Here is a 23954-nt window from a genome sequence, read left to right as displayed (position 1 = left end):
TAATAGTGGATAGAACCTGTGTAAAACAGAGTAGACTGATTGACTGCTTCTATGTACTGTACTACGCTAGGTAGGTACCACTAGTAGCCAGCCCCGAGCCAATCTGTACTAACATCCTGTACTATGTGCAGGACAAGTCTACGTGTCTACATGTAGTTAGAGAGATTTAGTTAGTATGCACATACTTCCTATGCTCAGAAGCATATACCGGCGAGAAATTATACCACTATACCAAGTAGAAGCTACTAGTAGATAATTATGGTTGTTAACCAGCACTGTATATACTTCAAAAGATGTACTATGTACTTAGGGAAGATGCACCACCCATCGGGATGTCCTCATTAAACCAGTTTCAATTTCATGTTGGATATCTAGATAAGGTACGTACTCTACTGTACTACGCTGTGCTTCGAGAGGTTTACGACATTACGTCCGGTCTTAGCAGAAACACCCAATAGGTTCCAATTTATCGTAAACATGTAGGTAAGGTAGCTAGTAAATGTAAACATACCGGGGGGACTAGACAGATGATCTAACTCGAGCGCGTCAAGTTCAGTTCAGCTAAGTAGAGCACAAATGAAATGACAGAAACACACATCTGGATGAGCGGGCGAAACGAAACACTGCAAAATAAAGAAACAAGCATTGGGTGTAGTTAGGCATAGCGGGAACTGAGGGGGATTAAGGCAGGAGGAGCAGGCAGCTGAGGGCTGGGAGTTTCGTTGCTATGTATAGCAGCCACCACCACCACCACCACAGATTGAATCTCAAAGTCAAAACTAACTTGTTTCTTGGCTAAGGAGAAACGGAAAATCGAGAAATTGGACGGATATGGAGTAGTAGAACAATACAGAGAAAAATCTTTGAGAGAAAGGGTATCTTTTATTTGGAAATTTGTTTTTGTTTTTGGCTTTTTTGTTTGTTTGGTCCGTCCAATGGTCAAAATTGAGCTAGAGACAAATGGTTTTATGGAGTATGGGGGAGGGAGACTAGGTTTGCAGAGATCAGAGCAATCTGCCTAGCAAATTGCTGCTGTGTTCCTTACGTTCTTGAAAGAAAAACCGGGAGAACAATTTAGCTAGCGGGCAGGTTCTTCAGATCACCTTTGCCCTCTTTGATCCATTCGGGGTCGATCAGGCGCTCGCGCTCGGCGTAAAGCTGCTTGTATGCGCCCCGAATGGTTCCATCGCTGACGTGGGCAACCTGAGAAATCTCCTTGGCGGACTTGCCGTGGCCCATAAGGTAAGAAGCCATGTAGATACAGGCGGCCACGATGGACAGAGGGGAACGACCGGCCAGATCGCCCATGGTCGTGACACGATCGGAGAGAGCAGAGGAGACGCTGGTGACCTGGAAGGGCAGATCGAGAAGGTTGCAGAAACGGTTGCAGAGATCGCTGGGCTTGGTGGAGGTGGTCGCGGTGTAGGTGTCGTTGGGATCCGGGACACCACCACTCGAAACCACGGCGTTGATCCGCTCGAGATTCTGCGCCGTGAAGAACTTCTCCAGAGCTTTGTAGATACGGCCAATCTCTTTCCGTGTGACCTTGGTGACGGCGAAGATCTCAGTAAATGTCCGAGGTACTTTGCATTGGCGGCAGGCAATGAAAATACATCCGGCGATAATCACGTCTTGCGATTTGCCCTTGAACGCCTTGGCGTCATCCACAATCTTGAAAAGATACTTCGCGGTGTCTGCAACGTTTTTCTGAATGTTGAAACCATCGCAGAGTGCACCAATCTCCTTGTACGCTGCCAAGAGAGATTTGTTGGCCTTCTCACTTGACTGCTTGTTCTGAGCGCGGTAGAGGTCACGCACTCGACCGGATCCACCACTCGCGATCTGAGTTTCCAGCTGATCACCGTTGAGCAGTGGATTCGTTGCGTCTCCGACACGGGATGGGTCGTCGTTATTCTGGTCATCGTTCGAAAAGGTACGCCATTCGGAGTGCATGTCGATTTCTCGATCAGCAAGCACCAGTCCACATGATCCACAGACGGTTTCGTGAGAGCCGGGGAATTCAAGGTTCGGTGGAACCTCTTTGCACTCGGGGCATATTATGTGGGCGGAAAGATTCTTCTTCCATTGCGGTTCAGCTTTCAGGGTAGCCATTTTCTTTTCTCTATTCGATTTCTCCGGAACGAATCGTGGGATTGAGGCCGGCTTGCTTTCAGCAAGGTGCCTATTGTCGATCGGCTTACGTTTTCGCGCACACAATCTAATGTATAACGGTGAGAACAGTGTGGCGACTGTTCAGGAACAATTCAAACCGTCTCCAACAACAACGCAAAGGGAGCAGCGGCGCGGACCGTGAAGTCGCAGATCACGTCTCAGCGTCTCACTGGCTTTCATTCTCATGTTAGCCTGAAAGCTCTTTCCAAGCAAGATGAAGACAACTCGCAGCTTGAGGACATCATGTGAAGGTCAGATAGACATGGGCCCGACGGTGAGCAAGCAGGGCCACATCCAGACCAGCTGCCACCGACACCTTGCCTACACCTCAAGAATGGGATCAGATTCCATGGTGAACTGATGCATCTTTACCTTTCGAGACAGGTAAAGGACTCTTCGTCCTGCGGACAGCTCCCCAACTCTAGATAGCACTTTCCCAATAGAAAAAAGCCGTCGAGCAATCAACCTTCGTCACTCGTGGGCCTTCGCACGCCTTAGGGCCAAGCTTGTCCGACCGCGATTAACCAGTCAAGGTCTCCGTGAACGATTAAGCTCTCACGGAACAATGGGCCGTAGAACCTGGTAGGTAGCCGCTGCAAGTTGTGATCCCAAGAAATCAAGACAAGCAGAGCGACGCAGGAGTTGTCGGATTCTCAGACAAGAGAGGCCGAATGGGTAGTGGAAGCGGGAGTGTCCAGGAGGAGGAGGCTGGGGAGTTGGGAGGTTGAGGGACGAAGAACAAAGAAGAGAGAGGAAATTGAAGTGAGATGGAATCAGGTAAGCGGAGAATTGCAAACAGGCAGAAAGCACCTGACCTGGGAGACAGTTGAGCCGCAGTCGCTGGTGACTAAGCCGCCAAGCCGAAGCCTCCCGAACAAACGTCGAACTTCCAACATCCGGCTTTCAATCACGGTCGACAGCAATTGCTCTCCTCGCAGATACCCACCCACCTCGAGTTTTCCCCTCGTCTATCTCACCTCCCCCTCCGCCGCGATGATGTCCCAGTCTCTCAGAGCTTCCGTGAGTTCTCGATATATATATACCCTCCGTGGTTGGCGGGATTGGCCTTTCCCCTCGATGTGACTGACCCTTTCTCCCAGCGCTCTCTCTTCACCCGCGTCTCGCGGCAACAGGTTTCTGTTGCCCGCCGCACTTTCCTGACCTCCGCCGTCCGTCAGGGTAGGTGATCCATTTCATTGCTCTGTCGCCGTTGTCGAATGTCGCAAAATGATTCGGGTCGCATTGACCTCGGGTGTTCGACCGCGCGTGCCCTTCCCACAACGCAAGTCTAATGTTCTCTCGTTCGCAGCCGACCCTGTTCAGGATCTCTACCTCCGTGAACTCCGCGCCTACAAGCCCACTCCCGTCAAGCCCGGTGACGCCGATGCTCACGTCCAGAAGTTCACTCCCCCCGCCGCTCCCCAGTCCCCCGAGGAGGCCAACCTTGCCAGTGAGCTCCAGTCCTACGAGAGCCAGGAGGTCGAGGTTGAGGGCCAGGCCGTTGCTGGCGAGGCTGCTCCCGTCGAGGAGAGCTGGTTCGAGGAGGAGGAGGAGGAGACTCCCGCTGCCCACTAGGTTACCTGCCTCGACGGCAAGATAGAAGGATATCGCGGGGCTGATGGGCGACCGTGATGAGACGGCTGTGATGGGCTGTCTTCCGGTTGTTGTGCCTCCGAAGGTCACTTTGTAAATTAAAACCTATTTGGAGCATATGAAGTTTTCTTTCTTTTCCTATGAATCGATCATTGGTACATCCAGTTATCGGTGAGTGCATTCGAGTGGAGGCAGCCTGTATCGGCAAGGTTTATATTGTATCCAGCCACTGGGATTACCCCCAGAACCACCTGGACAGGAGGAATTCCCGAGCCTGAGGCCGCTGTTTGTGGCGGTAAGGCGGAGATGATCGATCCGATCCGATTGATAAGTATCGTAGTAAATCACTTAGTCTTGGGGTGACAGCAACGACCAAAACTCCTGTACTCGATAGTCTCCAAGATCAACCCCATCGTTCTCCACCCGGCAAAATCTGATACGATATGGTTGGGATACAAATAGCCGGCTGCACTGATGACCCCATCGTGCGACATGTGCAAAGGGCCACACACCGTTAGGAGCCAGCCAGTCAGCCAGCCCATCCATCAGAACTGCACATGGGCGTCGAGCACCGACTAAATTACCGGAGCACCTCGCTCCAGGTCCGCAAGGGATGCGCATCCTCCTACCTTACAGCCATACTATCGATGTATGGCCAGTACGTTGGGCTTGAGCCGAGGGCAGCAGCAGATCAATAACGTGTTTTCCGTCTGCAGCGGGCGAATCCCAACCCAGAAATGCATCACGCAATCGAACTTCATCAGCCATCCATTCACGAACAGAACTTTAAGGATGAGAAGCATTGCAGACGAGATCTGTCGAATTGGACTGGATGCAGGGGGGGTTCTCTCTGGATCTTCATCGGGTGCCGGACGAGATATGACAGCTCCAGCACGACTCTCTGACCGCTCGCCCAGCTGTGTTTCTTAACTTCGGTTACAGATCTTTCTAGTCTGGAGGTTTCTGATCTTCGGTCTCTTTCGCTATTTCTGGAGTTGGTCTCCCTTCTTGGCCATCAAAAGTTTTACTGTGAGTAACCATTTGTTCTGATTATCTTACGCTTTTGGCTGGGTGGGTTCGGCCTCCCCGTGCGCAGGAGAAAACAACCAGCTATGGAGTACTTCGTAGTGCAGTGGGTGATGTTGACAACATCTCACCATGAGATTCGTCAAGGTTTAAATACTCTTTAGTGGCAGAACCTACATACAGGCTGCAGAGTCGATCCATGAGTCGACCGAGAGACGAACCTGACAGGGAGAGCCGCCAGCATCCATCCATCCCCTTCGGCCGGTGGGTGGATGTGGAGTGGCTGGAACTGCTGGCGTAAGAGTCAGAGCCAGTTCACCCACCCATGAAGCCGCAGCTTTTTTTCAATGCTTTGTGGTGAACGTCGCACAATTCACTTGCATCCATCCACCACCTGACGTTGACCGAGTATAATCCTGGAATGCAGGCGGTTGTCTCCCGGTGGACCGATTATGGCTGTGCGACATTCTCCGGGGATACACCAAGCCGGGCAGGGAGGAATCCGCCCACTGTTTCAATGATCATCCAGGATGACGATTAGATTAGAAGACACCTGAATTCTACTTCGGGCCAGTAGTGGGTTGAGGGGACTGGAACAAGGTAACCAAGTCCTCTCATAGAATATAAAGACGATCCAGATAGAGTGGTCCTCCATTTCCATTGGGACCGAGCCGATGGGGCCCGAATGGGGCAAACCAGAAGCCGGGTCACGGTACCGTATAGTTAGTAAGTAGACCACTGCGCAGACAAGGGAGACAATGGAAGAAGGAGAGACATTATTTATAGGAGAGATTGCATCATGACAGGAGTCTAAGGAAAAAAAACACCCAGACCCTCTTCCTTTTTTCCTTTTCTTTCGTTGCTGGTATTCCGAATGAGAAATTTGGCAGTGCCAAGTTTTTCTCTACGCACAGTCCATTTACTCATAGTTGGTTTCACGCCGGATGTCCGCGCCCACCTGTCTCTCCTTTGCCCCTTCTCTTCTTCCCTGTCTTTGTTTTATTTTTTTTTTCTGCGCCCCATATAGGGTTGAGGCCGTTTGGTTTCAACTCCCACCCATCCTTCAGGGTCCTCTCGCCATACCGGAAGTATGGAGTAGTCAGTACGATAGGGATAAATCATTCTGCACAGAGGATATATTACCGGTTCTCCTTCCACCGCTACACTACTCGTTCTAGTCGATAGGTATAGATAGCACTTATCTATCTCGATCTCTGCCACCTCTTGACTGTCGGTTGGACGTGCATGCAGCAGAATCCACTGCGTAGTTGAGTCGCGATGGTCCCGGATGCTGTATGGTATCGTTTGGATACCTGTTCCGTAAGTAGACGGAGTACTTGCGGATCTGATGTATTCGCCAGACTGCGCACTGTGTAGTAAACATTGATCTCTCCCATTTAGTGTAGTTATTCAAAGCAAGTACTCCGTACCAGGAGAGTCACCCCCTTCTGTAGGGTGATTCATCATGACAACGATTATTGAAAGTTTCGGTTTCCCCAGAATGCAAGGCTGGGAGGGGGTTCCAGGGATTCCATGTATTTATAGGTATCGAGACTGGCGGGCTCGCTCTCCACCTGGCAGAATAGTTTCTGATTGGGATCAACAGCAAAGGTCAAGAAGAGGGAGGATACGAGGATTTCCAAGCGTCAAAGAAGGAACAGTAGTAGATTCCAGGCTGAAGTTGGTCTGGTGGGGGGGTAAAAGAGTACATCCTGGTTGTTGGTATCAATACGTGGTTGGCAGTGGATATCATGCGTGGTCAGGACATTCAGGTCAAGTCATTTAATCATCATCTTCCGACAACCATCATCAGATGCAGGAAAAGGAATAGGAAACCCCAAATAAAATAAAATAAATAAAATCATAAAATAGAATATAAATAAAAAGAAAACATAACCCCAATGAACCACAAATCACAAAGCACAATCTTCAAACCTAATTCAGGAACAGACCGCTCGGACATCCACAGGCTGGAACCTCTCACTCCCTCCCTCCCTTGAGATCCTTAAACGTGGAGGGAGTCCCCATCTTCAATTGACTTGACTTGCTGTTATGATTATTGCTGCTGGTGCTGGCCCGAGATAAAGGAAAAAAAAAAAAAGCTGGACGGGAGAGACGCTTCACTTTGAATTTGCTCGCCCTTTCAACTTACTCTCTCTCCTCTCTTTGCGCCCAATCTATGGGAATTATACGCGAGAAGCAAAAACCGCAGGAGATTAGAAATCGACACCGACAAACAACTGTAAGAAAACCCCCGTATTCCAGCTCTGCCCGGCTTTCCCTCCCCTTCGCTCACTCCCTCTCCCTCTCCCGCGCTTCCTCCCTCCCTCCCTCCCTCCCTCTTACACTCTCTTCCTTTCTCCTCTTTATTCTTGCTTGTTGATTACTCCCTCTCAACTACCTACCCGTCAACGCCTTCGAAATATTCTCTTCGTTTGGTCGCCAAATCTCCATTCGCTTTGCTGCACCTCTCAAGCCCTGTCGTTTTCCTGATAAAATTGTTGTTTCCCCTCGTTACCCCGGCGTCCAACCCTGCCCCTCGCTCAAGCCACTCCCTCCGCTATACTCCAACCTCTCGACCCCCTCCGAAACGCCGCAATTCTGCCCCGTCCGCCATACAACTGCGCGCGCATTTCCCCGTCGCCATTGCCAGAATTAGCTGACTCGTATACCTTCGCTCCGACAGAGTGTTACGCCTCGCTTAGTTTCAGCTTGTCGGGAACTCTGTCAGCTCCAGCGCCTTGTGGTCCACTATCGTATTCGCTTGTTGCTTTCTGCCTATTCGAACGCTCTGCCTGCACCGCCATAATCCATTGCCCGTCCGCCCTACCCCCGCGCCTACAAGCTACCCATTTGCAGTGATCGCGCCCCTTAATGCTTCACTTCCTCCTCGTTGAGCTTATGGTTTAACATTGTGTGGTGTATTTGCTGTTTCTGGAGGAGCTGGTCTCCCCGACCGTCCACCAAGCCTGCTAGCTGGGGGGGACATGTACATCTTTCGATCTAGGGCCAGTTCTCATCGATTCATAACCCTCACCAACGATTTCCGGCCATGTCTGCTTCCGAAGTTGTCATGACCCAAACCAATGACGAACATACCTTTCTCAACCACGCCGCCAGTTATAACCACCTTCCTGATCTGGCGGCGGCACAAGCAGCGGCTCACCCTGGCCTCCGAAGAACATTCTCCGATCTCACACAGCCGACCCAGTCTGATTCGCCGTCGAAAGAGGATGTAGCGGCGGGCAAGGATATTTTGCGACGGACCTCCATCCGGTCCAAGAACAAGCCCACCATTGCCGTCTCGCGGTTCACTGTGTCCGCGGAGGACTTGTCGGAGCCGACCACCGGTTCAGACGCACCTCCATTGCCGGCCAAAGATACCACCGAAGCGAGGCCGCCGTCTCCCGTTGCTCGTCCCTCAAAAGCTCGATCGATGTCAGGGAGATTGGTCAGCTTGGCTCGGAAACCATGGCTATCAAATTCACCTCCATCGGGGAAGAGTTCTCGGCTTCGATCCCTGCGGACGGAGGACCAATCGTCGTTGAACCCGCCCGCAGCATCATCTAGTTTATCACGATCGAGTCTACAATCGGACTCGGGTACTGAATCCGAAAGCATGACCCCCGCGCGCCGAAAAACCATCCTCAACAAGCGACCGCGACGCCCGATGGTTGCTGTCGTCACTCAAAGCCGATCTGACGGCCCGAGTACCCCCAGCAGCGCATCGCCTCAGTCGCTGATGCCAAGACAGTCCCTGGAAAAGCTGGCTGCATCACTCAACGTCTCGACACCAGTGCTTCCCCCAATGCCTAAGACGCCAGTCACCGCGACTCTAAGCTCGAGCATGGAAGCTCCACGCAAAAAGGACGAATTGTGGGGGGTGTTCCGCAATCTCGAGGCAGATTTCCAAAAGTGAGTTTTTTTCAAACTGCCAATGCGCGATTTTGTTGCTTATCTCAAGCCAGATTCCAGTCCAAGTCTAGTGCTTTGAAGGCAAATGTCATTCGCTCTTCCCTGTTGCCCTTTCTCAATCGCAGTTATTCGCACTCGTCATTCAAACAGCTGCGTCCTGAGGACCTAGACCGTCGCGTGAACATTCTTAATAAGTGGTGGATTGGTTTGATGGAGATGCTGAACGGCAAGAACAATCAATCTATATCCGGAACGGATAGACCTGTATATCTGGAAGCGGTGGTGGGAATAATGACGCGGCCGGAATGGAGAATACCCTTCCCCATGCCCCCATCAAGTCGAAACTCGTCGAGGTCCTTGAAGCATGCATCGACGTCGATCTCTGAGTCCTCGGATGGTTCCTCAGGCTCGGACTTTCTTTTGGAGTCTATCCACCACAACATCAGGAATATCTTCATTCAGAATCTGCTCTCCCAGATGGCTTTTGTGGTGGAACGGATGTCGATGAGACATGCTCCGGCCAGCTTAGTCGCTTTCTGCGGGAAAGCCTGTGCCTATGCATTCTTTTTTTGTCCTGGCGTGGCAGATATCCTTGTGCGGTTATGGAATACACCCACGACCATCTTCCGGCGGATACTCGACCAGTCAAAGCTGGAAAAGGGTAGCGGAACACGGGCGTTGGCCCAGGAACTCACCGCCAACTTTCCGGCTGCCTTGCGGAATCTATCATTCTATGCCCACACGCCACTTGTTCGATACCTTCGTCAGAAACCCGATGTTCCCCTAAGTACCGCTCAAATCCCGTGGCAGAGTCCTTGGGCAACACGATGGTGCGGTCGAGACACAGATCTCTTTTTTGTCTTTGTGAAATACATCCATGTGCTTTATGCGGATGCGCTGCCACCGGAGCTAGAAAAGTCGAAACGTATCCTGGCTCCTGGCCTGTTACCTATTCACTCACAGCTGCTAGTCGTTCTCGAGGATACACTATACAAACAGTCAGTACCTCTGCTACCCGATAGCACCCATACCGCATCAGCCGTCACGTTCGACGACTTCATCGAAGGTGCCGATGCAGCTGTCTCAGCACTTCCTCTAGGAACCGCGAACAGCCATCGCTTGATGGCTGAAAATCGTCTGATCATTCTGCTTCGGGATTTTCTTTCGGAATCTTCTCTCGAACCGGACCATGCCAGGCTATTGTACGCGGAGTCCTTCGGTACCATTATGAGAGCAGCAGCCGAGAAAACTTCCCTGTTCGATCACAACGCGTGCTTCCTTTTGTGTGACTTTGTTGAAGAGGTCATTCCCATTATTACACGGTATTCTCTTTCCATGGAAGTCGACTTGTTCGATTGGAAGTTCTGGTTGAAGGTTTGCCGTCAGATGATGCAGAGCCACAATTCTCTCACGGAAGTGCGTGTCTTCGCCTTTCTCTTCTGCATCTGGAGTACCTGGACTGCTTCGGAAGAGAGAAAAGCCGATCTCTGTCTGCACTTTCTCTTGGACGAGCTCGTGTTTTACCATTATTTCAGCCACTGGAGTCCTATGGTTCGGGCTTACTTTCAGCGTCTATTGTGTTGGAGGTTAGGTCGATTCAGCGATGATCCGACACCGCTCGACACCACCATATATGAGACACTCTATAACCGGCTGCAGCGGACCTGGAAGTACTATTTGGCCTTCCAGGCCAAAGCCGAGGAAGACATCTCGGCACCTTTATCGTCCGCTCCCTGTACACCAGCGCCCGGGCGTCGGATCATCATCATTCGGTGCGACAACCAGCTGTCTCCATCTAGTTTCTTCGTTTCTTTCGATCGGGTCATCCCCCCAACTCCCGTGGAGAAGTCAGCACACTCAAATAATAGCTTGTCGAAACCAGAGTCCACGGAGAATCAGCCGCCCGCGAAGAAGAAATGGAGTATTCTGAGAGCTATGTTCGGAGGTTCGTCCAGTTCAAAGAATGGCGGTGAAGGGTCGTCGTCCAGTAGCTCGGACGAATCAGACTCGTCTGGTTCTGATGCTGTAGGGGCCGCGGAGAAGTCCCAAGACAATCAGTGGCGGCAGCCCAACGGGCCTGGGGAACTGGTTCGGCCCCGAACAGCGCACCAGCCGTACTCTTTCAAGTTTTCGCTCGAATGGATGGATCGGCCTCAGTGGCCGAGTAAGAACAAGCGACTGTTCACCCCTTGCCTCCCCGTGGGGGCGCAGCTACACCTTCAGCTGCGGAAGACCTTGGCCAAGCAATCAGAGTGCGATACGACGTCAGAGTACGTGTCCGCGACTGAGGGCGATGAAGACGGTATGAGCGAGGGACCGCAGACCAACCCCTACTCGGACGACCCGGAGGAGACGCCAACGGAAGACACTGCCGACTCCGAACAGACGACGGATGAGCTAGACTACAAACTTGCCATGAACGATCGGTTCGCGGCAAGTAAATATGCCGGCCGAGCGCTGGCGGAGTGGGCGCAGATTGTATCGGAGTGCGACAACTTCTTCGCGCGCCGACGCGACGAGGGTGTGCCCTGCGACCGACTGGTTGAAACCCCAACGCTGGGCGTTGAGAGTTTCCGCAAGTGAAGATGATTGTACATGCCATCATCCATTTTCCTTTTCGTTCCGTTGCAGGAATAGACCTTAAAAATGACCGCACCTCCCGCCATCCCAGACGACCTAGCAGATATTCTCCACCAGATTTCTTCCTTTGCAACCTGTCTATGGTCACAAGCATATCCACTGGGGACTACTACTACTACTACTACAGCCTACCCTAATGCATGAATTTCTAATCTTCTGAGCCACCCATACCCCCCACCCACATGTATTCTATATATAAAACCAGGGTTTCTGACTGACCGATTGACATTGATCTTGACACATAAAACAGAGGCACGGCGCAAAGTTCATACATACAGCATATCTAGGGTGTTTGGTTGATGAATTATTGATTTGCAAAGTCAATTTAATGCATTTGTACCAGCGTGCGTTCTCTTCTAGGCGGGCTGGTTCTGGGCGTTTCTCTCGTCCGTTTTGTCTAATAGTTCAGCTGAGGTAGTTAGTTACTAGTTACTACTACCGACTTAGTAATTATTCCGTCACGAGTGGTGTTTCCTGCTTTTCAATGCTGAAATTGGTAACTGCAACCTCCCTCAGCTAGTACTGGTGGGTAGGAGGTACGGTAGTATACTTACGCCGCCTGCATGTCTGCGTGCCTGTGTGCCTGTTGTGCCTGCCCGCCCAAACCACAGCAGTGTACAAGCGCCCCCAGAAGCGAGGTATATTGGACGAAACTGTGAAGGGAAAATACATTCACATTCTCGTACTTTTTTCTGCCATCTCTAACACGCACGTGGCATGCATACTGAGGTACTGTAGTTAATCTTCCTCCCGTAGTTAGTCATCATACAGTACCGGTAAGTTAGTTAACTAGTTATGTCGACAACAATTAACGAAGCCTCCGTACCAGGTGTCTTGTTGCAGCAAGAATGGGAGGGGGGTTTTGTTGATGAGTAAAAGACCACACACTACACTACGCCACCAACATACCTACAACTACTACGAGGAACTAACCTGGAGATGAAGGACGTATGTGCCACTCAGCAGCGATGATCAATATATACAGACACAAACACCTACCTACCTTATAAATATATATAAATACTCACTGTACAGTTCTTTCTCCACAGAGGAACAGCTGGAGCAGGTGCAGCTACCGAGTCAAGCCGTGAAGAAAGCATGACCAACGAAAACTGTGTTCTCAATCAGGATCAGATAGGTACAGGGCCAGGAAATGTGAGGACAAGAAAAGATAAAGAAAGAACTAAAAACAGGAGATGAACGGCAGCCAGGGAACGGAGTGTCCGCCGTCGAGCGTGTGAAGATGGTCTGTCTATCTACGGGCGGGAGGGAGTATATGTGTTGAGGCCGGCTCCTCGCAAGATGTGGGCGCAAATGATACACACAGAATGGAACTAGAACACACTCAAGAGTAAGGGAAGCGACGGAACAGAGGAAGACTATGCAGTGGAGTGGATGGGGTGGGATGATGGCAAGTGGGAGGGGGCGAGGGGGTATTTTCTATGAAAGATGGGAAATAAAAAAAGTGATTATTGCTGATAGAAGGCAGAGTCACGACAACCTTAGTCGTGAATGAGACTTTCACTCGCACTGGTGATTATCTCCGACACTCGGTCAATCCACTCTTGCGTGAGAGTCCAGTTGCCCGAGTCGAGACTGTCGCGGATGGCAGGAAACAGAGTCGGATCGTAGCCCGACCATAATTCAGGACCAAAGATCACGTGTTTGAATTGCGTTCGGTTCGGAACCTGGAATCCAGTCAGCTTCAAAATTATGATTGCAATCAGAAACCCCGCCCCCCAAAAAAAACACTTACTCCGCCTTCTGGCCTGTCGTCCAAGAGTTTGGTCTCAAAATGAGCCATCCGCGCATTGTACGACAGTCGTTGCACGGCCATCACGTTGTTCTCGAACCCACCAGCGCCCCAGACCGCATCGTGCCAGATCTGAGCCCATTTCTGAAAATGCGCCGCGTTGGCCTTGAATCTTTCGGCCGCTTCATATAAAGGCTTGAAGGTCACCGTGGCCTTCGAGGCTGTCTCAGCAACCGGGACACTCTTCGACTTGGCATACTTCTCCAAGTCGCTGACATACCCTCCAACGTGATCCGCGTAGCCTTCGAGATCATAGGGCAGGATTGGGCTGTCAGCGATCTGCAGAATCAGAAGGCCCCAAAATTGGCCAAGGATCTTGTGGTACTGAAACTCGGGGTCAACGATCCGCGTCATCCAGTCATAGTTTTCATAACAGCTGTGGTAAGGAAACGGTTCGCCAGTGAAGCCAAAGTCCACACTCGAGGTACCGGCGATATCCTGGAAGGCCACATAGTCGCTTCCCGCGCCCAGCGGACCTAGTCTCTTCTTGCTCTTCTCCCACAGATTCTTCAATGTTTCGTTGCTGATCGGGTCCGCAATGCGGCCAAGAATCTGCGTGATGACCCGCTCGAAGAGGGGACACCCCGCTGCATCAAATTCGTGGCCGCTGACTCCAACGTCGACATTGATATAGGCGTAAGCATGTTCCTTGAGCGCCTTCAGCTCCTTTTCCACATGCTCCGTCGAACCGACCAGGTTGTATTCTTCCGCATCCCAACTGACGAATTCAATAGTGCGCAACGGACGCCAGCCGAAGGTGAGAAGCTCGCCGAACACTCGGGCCAGCTCCAGAAACACGGCGGTACCGCTGCCTGGGTCGGCGCTTCCCAGGCACCACGAGTCCCGGTGATTGCCAATAATGATCTTCTTCTCCGGTTGTTCTAATCCCATAATCCGGCCAACCACATTGTAAATCGGCTGTCTTTCCACCTCGTCTTGGAGGTTCATAAGATTGACGGTTGGGGAAGACTTGGCTCCAGTCCACCACTCATTCACCTCTGTAACACCACCAACCCACGTGTCTGGCACCTGCGCACCATGGCCATGCAGGACTTGCAAGAGCCTCTGTGCATCGCGCCAGGCCAGAGGAATGCTAGGGATCTTCGGCAGGCCCTGGCTTTCCTCTGGCTTGAGCCTCTTCTTCTCGTCCGGCGTGGATGCGAATCCGGGCGAGAGCACATCTCCGACCACCCAGGACATCAAGCTGACCGCTCCACGTTGTGTTCCATCCGCGGGCATGTAACGCCCCTCCGGATAGGCGGGACCCTGAACGAAGCCATCCTGCGCTGGATCAGAGTAAATGATGCAGCCCAATGCACCGGCTAGTTCGGCGGCCTTGACTTTCAGAGCACGATCGGACTCTGTGCCCCCATAACGAACCAGCGCTATGGATCCATTTACGTCAATACCCTGCTGTGCGAGGTACTGAAAATCCTCGCGGGAGCCGAAATTCGCATAGACCAGGTGGCCAGTCACATTCCCGGATTTGGAATGTCCATGAAAGACCAAGGTTTGCTCTTCTTTTTCCTCCAGTGCTGCCTCCCAGGCCAATTGCGGCGGGTCCACAATAGCCACCCGTCTGCCGTCGGTTGTAGGATAGTTCAAGTACACCTGGAATTCCTCCATTTCGACCTCATCAAAAGCCGCCTTTTTGAACTCCGACTCCACCCATTCTGCGAGCACATAACTACCTTCTGTACCAGCCATGTGGGGGTACGCGGTCAACTTTTTCAGATTCTCAGCAATGTTGGTCTCGTTGATATGTCCTTGAACAAAGTTTTCCACAGATGCGGCACTGTAGGACTGCCCCATGATAAATCGAGAATTCATGTTGAATATGTCCGAGATGAAGAAGACATACACCACGGTGACCACCAGGAACAGGCCGAACAGACGTAGTAATATCATGCATGCATTGTTTTTCAGCCCTACGCGAGCTTCATCGAGGCGTATCGTGAAATGGAATGTGGGGAGGAAGCGACGAAAAGGTAGGTTGAAGGATGAAAGGGAGCGAGTCAGATTGTTAAATCGCTTGGAGAACCGCGAGCGTAATTGCGAGCGGCGCGAGGATGACTCTGGGCCATCTTCCACGTCCATCTGGTCGAGTTCCCTTTGCAGCTCCTCCATGGAACCCCGTTCCGATCTCGAACCCGTCGAGTCCAGGTCATCGATGCTATTCCGGGCGGACTCGACGGTGGGCGGCTGATAGCCACGCGGTCTCGCCTCCGCCCGCGGAGTGGTATCCGTACCACTCCGGTGCAGAAGGCCTTGTCGTTCAGCATGGTCGCCTGCTTCGTCGGAGGAATCGAGGTGGGATCGGGAAGAGCCAGGACGGGCGCCGACAGCCTCCTCGTAGGTAGGAATCGGGAGGGATTCGTACTCGAACTTCTGGTCGTTACCCATGACGAAGGGTATGGAGCGTGCGGGAGCCGTGCGACTTCGATAGTATCACAGATACCGAGATCAGCGGGGAATCAGCGGGATCATGATCTGACTGAGACAAAAAGAACAGGCGCAAACATGCTCCCAGAACGGCGAGCCTTGAAGACAGGAAAAAAACGATTGAAAAGGAGAAGCCCCCCGAAGACGACGAGAGAGGGGGTGTGTCAATGTAGAAGGAGAAGGGGGTTACGGGGTTTGAGAGGGAGGGGGGGCCGACGGGTTCAGGGATTCTAGAATGAAGTTGATAGCGGCTAGACGAATCAGCAAAGCAATGGACTCGCGCAAAAGAGTGAAGTAGCCAGCCTGGATGGATCGATCGATAGATAGAGGATTAGAGATGAAGGACAGATGATTAGTTTGAGTTCGGTCGGTCTTCCCCGGATCAAGCCGCCTCCCGTCAGAGAGTCTCGTTTTGAGGCTTACGAGAAAACGCGTGGCGCAGTCCATTATTAGTTCTCGGCACTGGCAGGCAGAAGTGTTCGGAATCAGATTTCACCCGCCCGGATCGTCAGGGCATGCACAGTCACAGATCGACATTTTCAACGGTTCTCCGGTGTAGTCTCGTCTAAAAAAACGACACTGGTATGCCGTTCAGTCAAGGCCGAGCATCATTGTTGATGATGCCACAGGTGGCTGCACAGGCAGGATGGATTGGGTGTCCTGCTAGAGATACCGTCACAGAGCATAACTTACAGCTCCGTACACTGTAATCTATCCTTATCAGCATATATCCGTGGTGCGTGTAGGTGTATTCTTATCTGTACTGTCACGTACTTACTTAAAGCGCTTACTATACCCGTAAAGCCTCGCATAGGAAGTGCCAGCAAGTTGGCTAAGTTAGAACTATCGACTCAACAACAAGTGTACTGAACGGGCCTTTGGAGATACGCAAAGAGTCTGAATGCGACAGAAAGCATTTTTATGATATTGCAGAGTCGAACAAACTTCTTCAAGATGAGCATCGATCCAATCTCCCTAGGCAATGTCTTACAATGCATTGAGACTGTTGTCGATTTGTCTCCGAGTTTCAGATCCGCTGTCGTGACACGGAAAGTCGCTGGCTGCTGGATAAAACTGGAGTCGATGGCAAGAACTTGCGCAGGCAAGTGGACCCTGGACGCCCTGTGCTATTATTGTGGGCATATAACAGACACGTGTGGGTGGGATGTCAAACAAGAGGGGCAGCGGATGGCTGTTCATTGACTCTTTAGTTTCTACTGACTATGCGGGAAAAAACCCAAGTCCATACAAAAAAAGGCCAAAGAATCACTTCGTCTCGCTGTTGGGGATTTGAACCCACCTGAAAGTCCTGTCTGGGAAGTTGGACGATTGGGCATTGAGCAATCTCGGCAAAACGGAGCGTCCTACTGTGTATACTGTTACAGATCCCACCGGCCAGATCCACAAGATAAGATTGATTATTTCGCCAGGCTCCAGTCGCTCTGGTGACCTACCTCCCTCCGACCATCGGGTGGATATTTGTTTGACCATGACGGAGGACTTGATTCCGGCATCTGGGTCTTCTCTACTCTTGTTTGTCCTTGTCGCTCTCGCTGTCGCTGTTGTAAGTTGACATACGGCCTTCAAGGCATACAATGGCAACCTCCCGCCCGGCAGTCCCGACGTGAACTACAATCCACCTGTTGAGGTTCAACATGGTTTCACTCCATCGTAACACAAGTCAGAGGGCACCCGATGATAGATAGCAGAGACTAGGATGGTTGGCAGAAAGTCCGAGGTGGATCAATGGCTGGCTCTCCCCACTCAGCGTTCAGATACAAGGAAGAGAAGATAGTTTTGCTGGATGAAAGCACTCGAGTACACGGGAGCCCTGCCCATATTGTTGTCCATGTAGAACAATAGGTGTAGACGACTACTTCTCACTCGGCAATGCTGATTGGGCGGTCTTGTTCGGAGTACCAGGTGCACAGCAGTCCGAAAGTACTACAAGATACCGCGACCAGGTGTAGGATAAGATCTGGCTCCATACTCTGATAGCTCATACCGAGCTATTGCAGTGAGAGTACGGATTTATTATCCATTTTATCGACTAGGTGGTGTCCAGTCGCACTGTGACGTGCAGAGTGACCCCTTTCTCCAAAAGTGGGTTGGCCCATTTGTTGTGGTGGTAGACCGAATATACCGCGATTTACCTCCGTAAGTGTCGGTGAAAAGGAAAAAAAAAATCCAGAGTACGGAGCCGAAGGGAGGGCACAAGGAAACTCTTTCTTGCGGACAGACAGAAGTCGGTCAAACTAAAGGAGGGAAAGGCAAGTTGTGTAATATGCGCTGGGGGGGCGCAATTGTGGTTGGATCGAAACAGTTCGCATCAACCGCATCGGGAGATAGGATGAAGAGTACGGCGTATACCAGATCCTGGACACCTTTCAGATGAACAAGTGTGGAAATTAGGAGGTGGATCTGACTGTTGGAGCACATTCCGCAGAAATTGTCTCAAACCGCGTCATCCTCGATAACACAGACAAGTAACAGTAATTGTGAAATGATTGAAGGGAAACGCGTTCATTCCAAGATGGCTGTAGATGTAGTTTGATATCGGTATAGATCCCACACTGTCGGGGAAGGATGTGAGTAGATTTCGGAACCGGGCAGCACAACATGAAATTAATTTCAATCAGACTCGGGGACAGCCTCAGGCCACCAAACCCACCAACCAGGGACGGCCGGTAAGCCCCACCCCCTGCAGGCTAGTTTTGTTAGTCAAGGAACCGGGGGCAAAAATGGTTAGTTACTCGCATGAAATGTAGATACAATTCATTCTTGTGCCAGCAGCAGCAGCAGCAGCAGCCAGCTTGCTTTGCTGCCCACACCCACCACCACCACCCAGACAACTTATATACCGACTCTTTCCCCCCCCCCCTTTCCTTTCTCTTCCTTCTTTTTACTTAAGATCTTTTAACTCTCCCTCTCCTTCTATCCCTCTCTATTTCTCTCTTCTTGCGATTCTTAAGAACTTATACAAGTTTCTTTCGCCTTTTGAAATTTATCTTCTTAATCTTTAATCTTCCGCCCACCCCACCATCCCACTTCCCCCATCCAAATCTTCCACCATGGCTGCTCGTCCCCAGAACATTGGTATCAAGGCCATTGAGGTCTACTTCCCTCGTCAGTGCGTTGACCAGGCCGAGCTTGAGAAGTTCGATGGCGTCAGCGAAGGCAAATACACAATCGGTCTCGGCCAGACCAAGATGAGCTTCTGCGATGACCGTGAAGGTATGCTTGCATTGGGTCTTTTTCTCTTTTGACTGTAACGTGGCTAATAGTCCGTGTCTCATAGATATCTACTCGATCTGCTTGACCACCTTCTCCTCCCTCCTGCGCAAGTACAACATCGACCCCAACTCCGTTGGCCGCCTCGAGGTTGGTACCGAGACCCTTCTGGACAAGTCGAAGTCCGTCAAGTCGGTCCTGATGCAGCTGTTGGCTCCTCACGGTAACACCAACGTTGAAGGTGTCGACAACGTGAACGCCTGCTACGGTGGCACCAACGCTGTGCTGAACAGTCTGAACTGGATCGAGTCCTCTGCTTGGGATGGTAGAGATGCCGTTGTGGTCTGTGGTGATATTGCTCTCTATGCCGAGGGTGCTGCCCGCCCCACTGGTGGTGCTGGCTGTGTTGCCATGCTGATTGGCCCTGACGCCCCGATTGTGCTGGATACCGCTCTGCGTGCTTCCTATGTCACCCACGCCTACGACTTCTACAAGCCTGACTTGACCAGCGAGTACCCTGTTGTCGACGGTCACTTCTCTCTTCGCTGCTACACCGAGGCTGTGGATGCTTGCTACAAGGCTTTCAACGCCCGTGAGAAGGTCCTCAAGGAGAAGATTCAGAACGGCACCAACGGCGTGTCCGACGAGTCCAAGACCGGTCTGGACCGCTTTGACTACTTCGCCTACCACGCCCCTACCTGCAAGTTGGTCCAGAAGTCCTACGGACGTATGCTATACAATGACTTCCTTGCCAACCCTACCCACCCCGCTTTCGCCGAGGTCGCTCCCGAGCTGCGTGACCTGGACTACGAGCAGTCTCTCACTGACAAGAACGTCGAGAAGACTTTCATGGCTCTGACCAAGAAGCGCTTTGCTGAGCGTGTCAAGCCTGCCATTGAGGTTGCCACTTCCTGCGGTAACATGTACACTGGTACCGTTTGGGCCGGTCTGGCCAGCCTGCTGTCCTACGTCAAGTTCAATCCCAGCCAGCCCAAGCGCGTTGGTATCTTCTCGTACGGCAGTGGTCTCGCCAGCTCCATGCTCAGCGCCAAGGTTGTCGGTGATGTCTCGACCATTGTTGAGAAGCTCGACTTGATCAACCGTCTCAACAGCCGAGTTGTTCTTCCTCCCCAGGCTTATGTTGACGTAAGAATCCACTTGAATGCTGGTTACTTCTTGGTATGGAATGCTGATTATGAAATAGATGTGCGACCTCCGCAAGCACGCTCACCTCAAGAAGAACTTCAAGCCCTCCGGAAACACGGAAACCCTCTTCCCCGGCACTTACTACCTGACTGAGGTGGACGATATGTTCCGCCGCAAGTACGAGGTCAAGGCCTAAATAACGACTAGTACACTGACGGAAATTCCTTCGACTGTGCTTCTTTGGACATGATCAGTTCTTTAGACGACTCTCTAGATTCCCACAGCATGCATGATGATTTTGTTTGCCCACCTTCACCCAGCCGTCGAACCCAGTGGAGAAGAAGAATTTGGTTGACGGGTTCTCGGTTTGATTCCCATGCCAAATGTTAATGGCGCATTAATGTTTCCACATATTGTTCTATCTGTTGCCTTCGGATTGAGGCCGATTTCAGACCCAGACGGGTGCTGGGATGCATTTTTACGGGCGGTCTACGAATATCGTGGCCATTTTTTGTTTCTTTAATTTAGATTAATAAAATATCCATTCAACTTCAAACCCATCAAATTGATTTGTGTTGTGCTTTCACGGTCGAGAGTGAAGATTAGTCATGTGACTACCAGGCTAAGAAGCCTGCCTCGACCTTTTCCCAACAGCACAGAAACAATGAATCTCTCAAAAGTAAAGCATGCAGACATGCTCCGCTAATTCTACTGACAACCTGGTAGCCGCCCGTTCGAAGGACTGTGCTTGCTCGTGCGAATTAGCCACAAGCTAGTGGGTTTACTGCCCGCCGGTTTCCGATTGTTCATCTGTCTCAGTTCCTCCAGTTCATCTGCCTTGTTCCTCACTCTGCTTCATGCGACATGACTCTACGAACAAACTGTATAACAAACTTTCCTCTTGCTTTACATCATGAGCTGGCATGATTTGCTCAATACATCCAGCAAGAAAACGCTTACTTGCAGGTTTCGTGAGGGAAGAGCCACCCAGGCTGCCAGGCGCCGAGGTCAACCTCGGCCGGCGCCTACTGCGACGTTTGGAACGCCCCCATATATTACTGCTTCCCCGGGGTATATTCTTAGGGTGAAGTCGCTGTTGATTCCATGCCGCCTATTGCCTGATACTGGCGACCCTGATTAGTCACAGCCAATGTGCGTGACAAGGGCTCTGGTCCCACAACCCTCGGCGCCTAAGTAGCCCTGCAGTCACTTCTCTCTATGCGCCGTGAGGGCATATAGCATCAAGGGCAACGGGATGTGTCCATGAAATACCCCTCTTGCCGCCCATCGAGTAAACGAACCGGACGTGCAGCTCTGGCGAGATACACGACCTATTTAGGTGCAATTACCCAGAATAGATGAAACGCAATTGCTGCCGGATTTAGATCTTTTGCAGCCGGGGACGAACCATAATCTGCACAGGTAACCGACTGTCTGGTTCAGATCTGAAGAAGAGAACATGATGCAAAATATAGCAACATCTTAACGCGCGACTGCTTGCTGAAACAAGCCCACTCGCCCTAGGGCCGTTTGTATCGCGCTTCCTCCAGCAGACACTGAACAATCCAGGGACCGATCTTCGTGCCATCATGCCCTGAACCGATAGACTGACTGCTAGCCTGGCGTCAATATGGAGATTCCTCGTTTCATGCCATCTGCAGCCGGCTCGGGCCATACTGTTCTTTTTTTGGAACACGATGGTTCTTATGGATTGCGGATCGAAGAGCATTAAATGTCAAGGCCGTCGCCATCCAAATATGCCATGACCAGTGCGCGTTTTGAAGCCATGAGTCAAGCTTGACATACCTCGACAGTTCTTTTCTCTTGTCTAGTTTCTTAGCCATCAGCAAAACTCCCTTAGCAACAACCTTGGAAGCTGGTCCTTCCTTGCTAATATCTTTTCCATCTTTATTCAGCCTCAGCCAACATGTCTCACGAACTGTCCTACTACCGGCCTTCCACCCCGCCTGCGATGCAGTTGCAAGGGTTCATCGGTGCAAACCATAGCCGTCACGCATCTGACTCTTCTCTATACTCTAATAATTCTTCTCCATGGTCCGCTGTCACAGTGACAACAAGTCCAATCATCAGTTCACCTCCGCGGCATCATCATGGCCCTGCACTGCTTCCCAAGATTCGGCCACAGGACATAGTGATTGAACCCAAATCTACCAGCGGGCCTCAAGGCCAGCGTCGTGTTCTCTCCAACACGCGCAACCCTGCGGGCCTAGTGAATTTACCCACTTCTCGGTCTAGCCAGCGGGCTTCCGCTTCGGACTATCTCGCTTTAGCATCCCCTGGTTCGGTTCCTCCTGTTTACAAGACACAAGGTGGACCGTCTTTAGCATCGCCAGTGAGTCTGACGCCGTCGTACAAGCGCAAAACCGCTGGTGGTCACACTCGATCGGTATCTACCTCTATCATCGATGACTCGAAAGAGGGTCGGTATGGATATTCAACCTGCCGGCAAGTCTCCAGGTGCTTGATCCAGCCCCAGGGCACACTCACCGCACCTATCACGCCTATCACACCGAACATTGTGGTGTATCCAGCGTATGTCGAGTCACCCGCGGAGCCGTCTCATCCCAGAACTTGGCCTCCCAGTGAGGTCCCGATGCCGTTGATACTGCCAGGCTCACCCTACAGCTGCACGCGGACTTCCAGCGCTCAGTGCTCGCCGGTTGGGTCCTGCCACCAGACGGACGGGGATTCAACCACGTTACTTTCCTATCTCACTGCGCCAACTCAAGCAGTGAATCTTGTTCGTAACGTCAGCGTGATCCCCACGCGGGGGTTGCACGACTACTTCTGGTGGGACATTCGCAACTTGCGCAGCTGGTCGTCCTTCTCTTTGGAGACCATCAACTCGGTCGACGGGCTCTCAAAACTTCTCCAGACAGCCATTCCGTCCCAGTTCACCCCCGTGAACGTACTCCCCAGCTCTCACCTGTCACCTGACTCCGAGGCTGCTCTGATCAATGTGCTACGAGACATCTACGCTCCTCGAGTGAACGCAGCATTAGCCGTATCGCAGGGCCCGGACCATCTGACTCTCTACGATGCTCCCATTCCGCGGGTCTCGGGCAACAAAAACTACGGAGGGCCGCACTTTCTAGCCAACTACGCATCCGACACGGAACGGACCAGCGCGGGCCTTCCGCGCGGACGACTCGTTGGGATCGTCAAGACTTTCGATCGGTGGAACACGGGGATGCGCAACGAAGCGCCTCACCGCCGGGTCGAATACCTCAACGGACTGGCGCATCTGCAGCGGTGCATGCGCGAGCACTCGTGTCGGTACGGGTTCATTCTGACTGAGATTGAGCTGGTGTGTGTACGGGCGGGCTGTGACGAGGGGGACGATGTGCCTTATTTTGGATTCTTGGAGGTGTCGGCGCCTATCCCTACCAAGCTGGCGGCCTATGGGGATTACTCGGCGGATCGATGCCCCTATCCCCATTCACCGGCCCCCTCCAACGACAGCTCCTTGGCCAGCCAATCCCCGGTTCTGGATGCTTACCGGATGCCCTCCGAGGGGCTCGAGGGGCCGATGACAGCGAGTCTGGCGCTGTACTTTCTCCTGATGTTGTCAAAGTCGGTGCCGCTCCCCTCGCAGCCGTCGGCCCATCTCAATGTGGGCGGGCCGGGGGCATTGACTCGGCAGCGCGTTCTCCCCGACGGGAAGGACAAATGGATTCCCGAGCCGCAGATCGGGGAGCGACGGGATGCCAAGCGGGTTCGGGGGTGGGTGTGGCCGCAGGATGCGTGGCATCGGCGGGAGGGCGGCGGGGTGCCTCGTTCGCGGGCGATGACGACCGAACCGAGGACGAAAAAGTGGCATAAATAGGGGGAAGGGGATTGATGGTTGATAATGATGGGAGTAATGTAACCGTTAGGTGGCCGAGTAGATCTTTTGTTAGGTTGGTCGATGAACAATTCAAAATGGACCATTCTTCTTGATTACTGGTGTGGATAG

At 51.9% G+C, this 23954-nt stretch overlaps 6 protein-coding genes across 6 annotated transcripts; 4 read left to right on the top strand and 2 right to left on the bottom strand.

Annotated features, from left to right (window-relative positions):
• Window positions 1-1074: 1074 nt before the first annotated feature.
• Window positions 1075-2112, bottom strand: BP01DRAFT_305983 (transcription factor SUA7; the record flags this gene model as incomplete). The annotated part of the gene is made up of 1 exon (XM_025572215.1): window positions 1075-2112. The coding sequence occupies one exon, from the start codon at window positions 2110-2112 to the stop codon at window positions 1075-1077; it is 1038 nt and encodes a 345-aa protein (XP_025427357.1).
• A 1053-nt stretch (window positions 2113-3165) lies between these two features.
• BP01DRAFT_418796 (ATP synthase subunit H) lies at window positions 3166-3747 on the top strand (the record flags this gene model as incomplete). Its single annotated transcript, XM_025579355.1, has 3 exons — window positions 3166-3192; window positions 3273-3351; window positions 3482-3747. 3 exons carry the CDS (start codon window positions 3166-3168, stop codon window positions 3745-3747), a joined length of 372 nt encoding a protein of 123 aa, XP_025427356.1.
• Window positions 3748-7843: 4096 nt separating this feature from the next.
• On the top strand, window positions 7844-11289 carry BP01DRAFT_306034 (DUF1765-domain-containing protein; the record flags this gene model as incomplete). The annotated part of the gene is made up of 2 exons (XM_025572217.1): window positions 7844-8706; window positions 8760-11289. 2 exons carry the CDS (start codon window positions 7844-7846, stop codon window positions 11287-11289), a joined length of 3393 nt encoding a protein of 1130 aa, XP_025427355.1.
• A 1133-nt stretch (window positions 11290-12422) lies between these two features.
• Window positions 12423-15989, bottom strand: BP01DRAFT_360499 (M28 family metallopeptidase). Its single transcript, XM_025575928.1, has 2 exons — window positions 13103-15989; window positions 12423-13034 (listed from the first exon to the last, which is right to left on the bottom strand). The coding sequence occupies exons 1-2, from the start codon at window positions 15560-15562 to the stop codon at window positions 12849-12851; spliced, it is 2646 nt and encodes an 881-aa protein (XP_025427354.1). The 5' UTR covers window positions 15563-15989; the 3' UTR covers window positions 12423-12848.
• Window positions 15990-18475: 2486 nt separating this feature from the next.
• Window positions 18476-20520, top strand: erg13 (hydroxymethylglutaryl-CoA synthase). The gene is made up of 3 exons (XM_025572927.1): window positions 18476-18835; window positions 18900-19978; window positions 20037-20520. The coding sequence occupies exons 1-3, from the start codon at window positions 18673-18675 to the stop codon at window positions 20172-20174; spliced, it is 1380 nt and encodes a 459-aa protein (XP_025427353.1). The 5' UTR covers window positions 18476-18672; the 3' UTR covers window positions 20175-20520.
• A 1286-nt stretch (window positions 20521-21806) lies between these two features.
• On the top strand, window positions 21807-23825 carry BP01DRAFT_407226 (uncharacterized protein; the record flags this gene model as incomplete). Its single annotated transcript, XM_025578790.1, has 1 exon — window positions 21807-23825. Exon 1 carries the CDS (start codon window positions 21906-21908, stop codon window positions 23823-23825), a length of 1920 nt encoding a protein of 639 aa, XP_025427352.1. The 5' UTR covers window positions 21807-21905.
• Window positions 23826-23954: the final 129 nt, after the last annotated feature.

Source organism: Aspergillus saccharolyticus, assembly GCF_003184585.1.
Source record: "Aspergillus saccharolyticus JOP 1030-1 unplaced genomic scaffold BP01scaffold_48, whole genome shotgun sequence".
NCBI lineage: Eukaryota > Fungi > Ascomycota > Eurotiomycetes > Eurotiales > Aspergillaceae > Aspergillus > Aspergillus saccharolyticus.
Note: the sequence above shows the minus strand (reverse complement) of the source record. Positions and strands in the feature narration are given on the sequence as shown.